Source organism: Ixodes scapularis, unplaced genomic scaffold, assembly GCF_016920785.2.
Source record: "Ixodes scapularis isolate PalLabHiFi unplaced genomic scaffold, ASM1692078v2 PGA_scaffold0__279_contigs__length_252992795, whole genome shotgun sequence".
Taxonomy (NCBI): Eukaryota; Metazoa; Arthropoda; class Arachnida; order Ixodida; family Ixodidae; genus Ixodes; species Ixodes scapularis.
In genome coordinates, this window is record NW_024609835.1 from 177,768,458 (window position 1) to 177,778,189 (window position 9,732).

The 9,732-nt window shown below is 43.5% G+C and overlaps 1 protein-coding gene across 1 annotated transcript; it reads right to left on the reverse strand.

The window, feature by feature from the left end:
- Positions 1–4,456: 4,456 nt before the first annotated feature.
- Positions 4,457–9,065, reverse strand: LOC8050950 (glycine receptor subunit alpha-2-like). Its single transcript, XM_040502040.1, has 4 exons — positions 8,990–9,065; positions 8,772–8,906; positions 6,192–6,565; positions 4,457–4,651 (listed from the first exon to the last, which is right to left on the reverse strand). The coding sequence occupies exons 1-4, from the start codon at positions 9,045–9,047 to the stop codon at positions 4,457–4,459; spliced, it is 762 nt and encodes a 253-aa protein (XP_040357974.1). The 5' UTR covers positions 9,048–9,065.
- Between the last annotated feature and the right edge of the window lie 667 nt (positions 9,066–9,732).

Here is a 9,732-nt window from a genome sequence, read left to right on the forward strand (position 1 = left end):
AGGTTGGGTGACCTTTGTACCCGTGAAATTACGTCCCGCTGTACTTCATCTCTGTCACGACGACCTGACCACTGGACACCTTGGAAGAGATAAAACTGCTGAGAAGATCATAGAGCTTTACTGGTGGCCAGGAGTTCGCACGGGCGTCGCCAAGTACACCACGTCCTGCGTCAAATGTCAGTCTCGAAAAACTACGAACCCCTACATCAACTGTGGCGTCCAACCTGTTCCACTCCCCGAAACACCATTCGAAATTATTGGCATTGACCATCTCGGCCCATTTCCTTGTACGCCAGATGGCAACAAATTCGTTCTGGTCGCCATTGACTACCTTAGAAAATGGGTGGAGTTACGACCAGTTCCAAATACCGCGGTCGACCATGTCGTTCAATTCCTGCGACAACAAGTTATTGTTCGGGTCCTCGTAAGCGACCGCGCCTCGTGTTTCCTTTCTCGTCAATTTGTCAAGGAAACAGAACTGCACGGTATCCACCACGTTCAGGCAGCTCCGTATCATCCGCAAACAAATACGTTCTGGTCGCCATTGACTACATTAGCAAATGGTTGGAGTTACGACCAGTTCCAAATACCGCGGTCGACCATGTCGTTCAATTCCTGCGACAACAAGTTATTGTTCGGGTCCTCGTAAGCGACCGCGCCTCGTGTTTCCTTTCTCGTCAATTTGTCAAGGAAACAGAACTGCACGGTATCCACCACGTTCAGGCAGCTCCGTATCATCCGCAAACAAATACGTTCTGGTCGCCATTGACTACATTAGCAAATGGTTGGAGTTACGACCAGTTCCAAATACCGCGGTCGACCATGTCGTTCAATTCCTGCGACAACAAGTTATTGTTCGGGTCCTCGTAAGCGACCGCGCCTCGTGTTTCCTTTCTCGTCAATTTGTCAAGGAAACAGAACTGCACGGTATCCACCACGTTCAGGCAGCTCCGTATCATCCGCAAACAAATACGTTCTGGTCGCCATTGACTACATTAGCAAATGGTTGGAGTTACGACCAGTTCCAAATACCGCGGTCGACCATGTCGTTCAATTCCTGCGACAACAAGTTATTGTTCGGGTCCTCGTAAGCGACCGCGCCTCGTGTTTCCTTTCTCGTCAATTTGTCAAGGAAACAGAACTGCACGGTATCCACCACGTTCAGGCAGCTCCGTATCATCCGCAAACAAATACGTTCTGGTCGCCATTGACTACATTAGCAAATGGTTGGAGTTACGACCAGTTCCAAATACCGCGGTCGACCATGTCGTTCAATTCCTGCGACAACAAGTTATTGTTCGGGTCCTCGTAAGCGACCGCGCCTCGTGTTTCCTTTCTCGTCAATTTGTCAAGGAAACAGAACTGCACGGTATCCACCATGTTCAGGCAGCTCCGTATCATCCGCAAACAAATACGTTCTGGTCGCCATTGACTACATTAGCAAATGGTTGGAGTTACGACCAGTTCCAAATACCGCGGTCGACCATGTCGTTCAATTCCTGCGACAACAAGTTATTGTTCGGGTCCTCGTAAGCGACCGCGCCTCGTGTTTCCTTTCTCGTCAATTTGTCAAGGAAACAGAACTGCACGGTATCCACCACGTTCAGGCAGCTCCGTATCATCCGCAAACAAATACGTTCTGGTCGCCATTGACTACATTAGCAAATGGTTGGAGTTACGACCAGTTCCAAATACCGCGGTCGACCATGTCGTTCAATTCCTGCGACAACAAGTTATTGTTCGGGTCCTCGTAAGCGACCGCGCCTCGTGTTTCCTTTCTCGTCAATTTGTCAAGGAAACAGAACTGCACGGTATCCACCACGTTCAGGCAGCTCCGTATCATCCGCAAACAAATACGTTCTGGTCGCCATTGACTACATTAGCAAATGGTTGGAGTTACGACCAGTTCCAAATACCGCGGTCGACCATGTCGTTCAATTCCTGCGACAACAAGTTATTGTTCGGGTCCTCGTAAGCGACCGCGCCTCGTGTTTCCTTTCTCGTCAATTTGTCAAGGAAACAGAACTGCACGGTATCCACCACGTTCAGGCAGCTCCGTATCATCCGCAAACAAATACGTTCTGGTCGCCATTGACTACATTAGCAAATGGTTGGAGTTACGACCAGTTCCAAATACCGCGGTCGACCATGTCGTTCAATTCCTGCGACAACAAGTTATTGTTCGGGTCCTCGTAAGCGACCGCGCCTCGTGTTTCCTTTCTCGTCAATTTGTCAAGGAAACAGAACTGCACGGTATCCACCACGTTCAGGCAGCTCCGTATCATCCGCAAACAAATACGTTCTGGTCGCCATTGACTACATTAGCAAATGGTTGGAGTTACGACCAGTTCCAAATACCGCGGTCGACCATGTCGTTCAATTCCTGCGACAACAAGTTATTGTTCGGGTCCTCGTAAGCGACCGCGCCTCGTGTTTCCTTTCTCGTCAATTTGTCAAGGAAACAGAACTGCACGGTATCCACCACGTTCAGGCAGCTCCGTATCATCCGCAAACAAATACGTTCTGGTCGCCATTGACTACATTAGCAAATGGTTGGAGTTACGACCAGTTCCAAATACCGCGGTCGACCATGTCGTTCAATTCCTGCGACAACAAGTTATTTCTAGGGTCCTGGTAAGCGACCGCGCCTCGTGTTTCCTTTCTCGTCAATTTGTGAAGGAAACAGAACTGCACGGTATCCATCACGCTCGGGCAGCTCCGTATCATCCGCAAACAAATGGTCTCGTTGAACGTGCCAACTGTACTATCAGCGACATACTTGCAAGCTACGTCAACAACCAACACAATAATTGGGACCAACTTGTGCCTTACGCTGCCTTTGCCATGAACACTGCGGACCAGTCAACGACCGCGTTCACTCCTTTTAAAATTGTGTACGGACGCACGCCAGTTCTTCCAGGCGAAGCTGGTGCAAATGCTGCTTGGCGACTGAGAGCCGAATAATTCTCGAGCAGCTCTGAGCACGGTTTGCGGGACGTGAGAAGGAAAGCCCGAGACGGCATGGTTGCAATCTCAGCATCGAACTCAAGAACGGACTGCCCCAGCCTCACCCCCAACTCGTATACAGTCTGGAGACTGGGTTGTGGTGCGCCGCCGTTTAGAAAGAAAGGTCGCGCAGAGAAGTTTTTTACCACGCTTTATAGGGCCTTGTGAAGTCCTTCAGCAACTGGGTCCTGTGACATTTCGTGTACGAGACTGCAGTCGCAGTTCTAATCGTACAAAGGTCACATTCACGGTGCATCGTAGCCACCTTAGGCACTACATTCTTCGATCACCGAAATTTTAGACACAAGATCTCGACCCGTGACAATACCGTCAGTCCACTAGGGGACGGGGAGGGCGAGTGTAGCAGTAAGAAAGACAAAAAGAAGAGTAGAAAGAAAGCGGGCTCTCGAGCGAGTCAGAAAAAAAAAAAAAAAAAAGAACGTCGATCGTTCCTGCGGAAACTAAGCATCGCACAGAAAAAAAGGTTGATTCCGTTTTGGTGTCTGCCCAAGAGCCTATTTAGAAAAAATAACAACGTTCAAAAACAGTTTTTATTTTATTTTAGAAAGTAACTTTTTATTTGTTCATTTTAAGCCCATAGTTTCAATTATAAACTTACTGGGCACCATCAATAACCCCTATATCAACGATTTTAGACAAGTATAAAGCATGCCGAGCATTTTAATGGGGTTTCGGCTTCTTATCAACGCGCATCTTGGCGGCGGCAGCTGTCGTGCCCTTCAACGTGAAAAGCGCGGAAACAAGGCCAGACAATTCGCCAGTTTCGCCCGTTCGCCCGCCCCCCTTCCCTCTCTCGTAGAAAACAAAAAAAGTGCGGGGCGCGCGCGGCCAGGCGATAAGGAACGCCTCAGTGTTCGAAAGAGCATGGCATTTGATATTAAAACGCAATTTTCAAAAGCACTCCGTTGGCTTCGTGTCTTAGTGCAAGACTTAATATGAACGTAACAATATATTTAAGACAAGTTGGCAGGATTGTTTATATCTGCCCTAGTGTTTGATTAGTGAAATTGAAATTTTGGATTTTTACATGTTATCATTGTTGTGTGCATTGAAATATTAATATCTATTGACAATGCGAAAACGTGCGCCAAACATTAGGCTTCATCAGTTTTGAGACACTTTAAAGAAATAAAGTTCTATTATTATTTAAAGTTGGAAAGCTTTTACCCGGCTTGCACTCCCAGCATGCAATAAAACAATGAAGTATGTGAGTTTTATTTAGGATATGATTTGGTACAATTTGTGTTATGTAGACTTTTTTCAGATAGTAGCCTTTAATACAACCCTTTAATCATGAAAAAAATTATTATATAAGGTTTACCGGCTAAATATCATTATCGCATTTTATGTATAGTGTATCCCGCAACTTAAAACCAAGAAGCAGCTTTTTATATTTGGTCATTATATAATTGCGATATGTATCTGTGTTCTAGAGCGTCTCATACGTCCTTCTGACATAGAAAGGCCAGTACACAATATTAAAAAATATAAAGCAGATTGGGAACAGATATCGGGCGTTCCTCTCAACGGATTCCGATCGCTTGAGGTTGCGGTGATGCTCGAGCTTGTTAGCTTTGTCTAACTTAAGAAGAAAGTCGTCCGACGGGGTGCCGTGCTTCCAAACCTGCGAAAACAAAAAGCGTGCGTTAGTGGGAGCTTTGATATATCTACTTATTTTCCCCCTAACACTTGGTTCTGGATTGTTCATATTATTCGCTCGATCTTGTGCGACAATATTTGCAATATTATATTCAATATTGAATGATTGGTGGTAGTGTTTATGAATATTGTATGAGGTAGCTAATAGACGATAGATTCGTGGTTTTCTTTACTTCAGGATGAATTTGTTGGACGCGGCGCTGCTGCTCCAAGCTTTTCCATCAACAAAATCTGTCGCTTCTCATCCACAAAGAAAGAAAAGTGCTACATTTGCATTGCAAAAAAAAAAAAACGAATGAGAGGTAAAGTCGATAATGTTTCTAAAGCTGGGGCCAATTATTGTGTTTTTAATAGGGGCACTAGTAATTGACATATGACTCCACTCTTGAGTGATTGTTTTTATAACTAAAAAAAAGCCTGTTGCAGCTTTATAATTGCACCCCAGTTATTTATTTACGTCAACATTAATGGAATCTAGTTAGAAAAAGCTAGACAAAAAAATAGATAATAAGGTGACGACATTATTTCTACACATTAGACTACAAAATGTATACCAATCAAACAACGGTCCTTGGGTAAAAGTAAAGCTTTTTTTTTTCATTTTAGAAATAAACGCACCGCCGAACGTCGAGTCTCAACCCGACGGTAACACTAGCGGTTGGGAAAGTTCAAGAACATAGCGTCTTCTAATTCAGTCGTTATTTTAACAAGTTATTAACTAGAAAATGACAGAAAACAAAGACCACAAATATACCGGGGAATAGACCCTTTCAGAAATTAAGTGCCATCTGGTGGTTCGTAAAGCAGTTTAGGTTTTGCCCTATCAATGGCGGAAATGAACTTGTATCGGCACCGTCACTTTCGCAAGTCGACGGCACGCGAGGAATTGTTCAGTGTGAGTTCTTTCTCGATCACTTTCAGGTCGATGGTGACCAAGAACGTGCATTCAGAACAAAGCTCGAACCCACTGAGATGCCTCGAGAAAATTCTATACACCAAAGTGCTTTAAAGCCGATTGTGTGCCACGACAGATTGACTGAATCTGAGCAATTAGAAATAAACGCTTACGTAGCTCTTGTGTTCCAGCCCTACTTCGCTTCGTACTGACCCCCGAACGTACAGGCCTCGCAATATCCGCTTAGGAGCATCTTCAGTGTCTTCCTTTATCAGTCACTAGAAGGCCGCCATTCGTAGGGCACAAATGCCGTTCCACAGATGATGATAGTGATCAAAGTGGCCAGACTGAATTTCGGAAAGGGTCTATAGCCACCGTTTTGCATAGGGGTAGTTTGTAATGCTTAGAATATATGAATATGATACCACCATGTGTAGAAATTTTGGCATTTGAATCCAACCGTTAGTGATACATTTTGACAGATACAGAATTCGGCGAAGCGTAATTTATTTTTCACCCGAGAAAGGAAGTTTATGTATTTTCTCCCAAGCACCCAGTGCATCAAGAGCCGAATAGATTTAAACAAATTGTCGCACACAATTAGGCTTACATGCCACATGTCGCCAAGACCTTGGTCGACCTTGCGCATGATGACGGGTCTTAGTTTCATGCGAGACATGAAGTTGACCATGCTCGAAACGAGAATAAGGCCGTAGATGAAGAGAATGCAGGCGGTGATCCAGACGTCGGCCATTTTGAGGTAGGAGACGCGAGGGATTGACGACCTTGCATCGTTGGCCACCGTCACGGCGGTGAACAGGCAGTTGACGGAAAGCACCATGCGGGCCTGTGGGATCTCCACCTTGAACCAGAGGGCGTGCCACGACATCAGGACCGTGAGTGTGAGGGGCAGGTACATGTGGATCAGATAGTAGCCGGGATCTCGCTCCAGCAGGAACACCAGGTTGAGGCTGCTGAAGTTGCCTGCGAAACGAGGGTAAGAGTAGTCAGAATTACGATAGGTTAAAAAAATGATTGATCGGTTTATTGATTGCATTATTACACTTTTAGAAAGAAGACGAAGAAGCGGAGGCTCGAGAGCGAACAGCGCGCTCTCTCAGCTTGTGCACTTTTTCGTCGCTCGAACACCAACGATGTCTCTCGTTAACCCTCACTAAACCACCCATTTCGAAACCCTCAGAATATTATCAAGCTGGAGCAGTTTTGCCTACATGACATTAGGCAAAAGTACCAATTCCTCGAATAAATAATTGAATATAATATTCAACCTGAGGAGCCTTTTTAAAGGACCGTTGTGCTTTATATTAAATACAAAATAGTACATTTGGTTTGTTTTTTTCTCCAGTGCGTTAACAACTATGTTCCAAACTCTGTATTCTCTGTGCTCCGTGGCGACCTCTTCATCGTCATGACTTTTAATCTTATTCCTTATTTCCATTTTATTTCTACGCCCTCCACTGGTCTCATTTAGCTCACTTTTGTACGTAACTAATTGGCTTATTCGGAAATATCTATGTGCTTTGTACTGGAGATAGGATGCTTTAATAGCCCTTTTTATGCCTAATATTTGTGACTGACTGTACAGTGAGGTCACATCTGATTTTTTTTTGTGTGGAGAAGATGCAATAAAAGTTGGGTCTGATTGTCGGCTCACCGGCGAGCCTTATATGACTTGTCAGTTTCAGGAGGCATTATTATTCTACAATTAGAACATGTGAAAATTAGGCTACAAATGCTATACGAACACTTCACTACAGTTTTGGTTTCACGGAGATAAAAAAGATAATCTATTTTATTTTGAAGTCGGGACACTAAAAAGACAAATATTTGTGTTTTCGTACATATCGCGCATATCAGAAAACTATATCTTGAACGCTATAATGAAAAACTTCATAGCTTGTAAACTGGTGAGTAATGCACCGTCGTTTTGCTAAATCTCTGGATTCTAGCTAGTTGGTACAGTAGATCAATTTAAGCTCTGTTTTCAAAAGAAGCTAAAGAATACTACGCACCAGCTTCTAACAAATTATTTAATGCATGATGCTTGATACTCTAGGCGTACACAAAAAAATTAATTTTTGCACTTCTAGTCAATTGTCGAATGCTCGTACACAGCATTCGTGGTAGGTTCAATTATTGCTTTTGATACTTGTATACTGGCGCAAACTAAAGTCACTAAATCACGGAAAAGTAGCGCCCTTCCCTATCTACTAGCAAGACACAAAACATACTATCATACAGAATACATAAACCTGCCAAGGCGATTTGCAGCTCGGTCTTTGTTGCCAGAGTAATGGCCATTTCTGTCCTTCAAATTTTTAAAGCTTTGTAAGGGTCATTTTGAACCAGTCGCGCCAAGATCGTTATAGAGCGGCGCTGCACAGAAAGCATTCCTCGCCAATAAAAGCGTATTTTACTCTAAGTATGCAATTATCTTATCAATTATGCATCTCTCCACAAATCTATACAATCATATCGTTTTTTATGCCCAATTCAAGAAAGGAAACTTATTTTTGAACGGCTCATGTGACGCTGCGAGGATCTGCTCTAGTGTCGCCTGTGTGTGGATGACCAAATATTGGTATACAAGAAATGTCTCTAAAAGAAACATGCCACTACGAATTTGGAGCGGCTCACCGAGTAAGGAGAGATTAAAGGAAAGCTGCCCTACCTATGGACCAAATTTCCGATCATACGGAGAGCTTCGCGTTACTTTCCCAGTTGCCTTAGTGTAAAATATGACTGCTGAAATCAGGCATGGCTCTGGCGCATTGTGCGTGTAACATTTCTACAGGAGAAACAAATAGGTGGCCATACAAGGAAGTAAAAAATTACGTCAAGCTTTAATACAAAATAAGTAATATTTTGAATACTTTGTCCTAATTTCTGAATCATCCGCTAGTGCGTTGTAGCTTTCGCAACTTTAAAATTATGAGGAAGTCTATCTTGGCACTGTCGCCTGCTGCTATTTTTTGTAATTGTTTTAACATCTTTTAACTAATATCTCAATGTTGCGTGGCTAACGCGTAAAAAGGAGCTCGGCAACAGTGTTCTTTTTGTAGGCTAGTTGTATTACATCAGCCACTAAACGTTTCCATAGCGTATTTGAATGTGAAATTTCTCTAGAAGTTTTCTGTTTGAATATTAAAAAAACGGTTACCATACTCACCTGTGTGGTGATATCTTGTGAATGATCCACTGTAGAAGTCTATCAGGTCAAATTCTGGCATGTCGTTGGAGAATTGCAACAGTGCCGGTTCTTTATCACGCCAGAAAAGTTGGACTTTGTCGTCTGTGTGCGCGTCTGAAACGATACGAGTTTTTTCAACGGAGAAATTATATATTTTTCTAATATTTATTTCATATAAATACCTTTATATTACTCACAAGGGCGAATGAAGATGTTGCATTTTTGTCTGTCCATCGGGAAGAGTTGGAAATTCATCAAGCAGGACAACCGTAGAGTGATCCTGGGTTGATAAAGCGGGATCATTAAGGTCAAAGAATAACACTGCTTGATAGGAAAAGGAATTTAATTGCTTTACATGGTAAAAGCGACTAAACTCATCTTGTATGTTTTGTTTACTAGTTAAAAATCACTTTTTTTTATGGAGGTTCTGACAAAGGATAGTTTGTTTCAAAGTTAAAATCATATTCGTTTTATGATGGTTTTGACAAGTCTTCACTAAGAGGACGCCGTCTGGATCTCTTCGTTGTAGAGTGAAATTTGACCAGTGCAGTGTAGCTGCGACCTCTGGGTCTTAAAAAGACACTGACCCTCCCCCCCCCCCCCCCCCCGCCCACACACACACACACACAGACGCAGACGCACGTTTTCTTTTTTGCTATGCAATGTAATATGGAGTCAGAAGACTACCCGATCAATATTTAGCTACAGCGTCACGTTTATTTTTAATAAAGCAAAAAATGCAACTGCTCGAAACCGAAACTGAAACTGAACTGGGGAGAAAGAAGGCATGTAGAGGAGGGGAGAGTTTCCGAAGGTCACGTGACTACAACCGACCGTGTTTTCTTTTTTTCTTTCGTTTTTACGTCCGCGTGAAGCAGAGGAAAAACTCGAACGTCGCACGTCGCACAAAAATCGTAAGCGTCGAGCACTTCGTGCTTGA

Coding starts and splice junctions, on each gene's coding strand:
- LOC8050950 (XM_040502040.1), bottom strand. CDS start 9,047: ATGAATTTCCAACTCTTCCCGATGGACAGACAAAAATGCAACATCTTC. Junction 6,566..8,771: donor CACAAGATATCACCACACAG/GTGAGTATGGTA, acceptor CTCGTTTCGCAG/GCAACTTCAGCAGCCTCAAC. Junction 4,652..6,191: donor GTCTTGGCGACATGTGGCAT/GTAAGCCTAATT, acceptor TTGTTTTCGCAG/GTTTGGAAGCACGGCACCCC.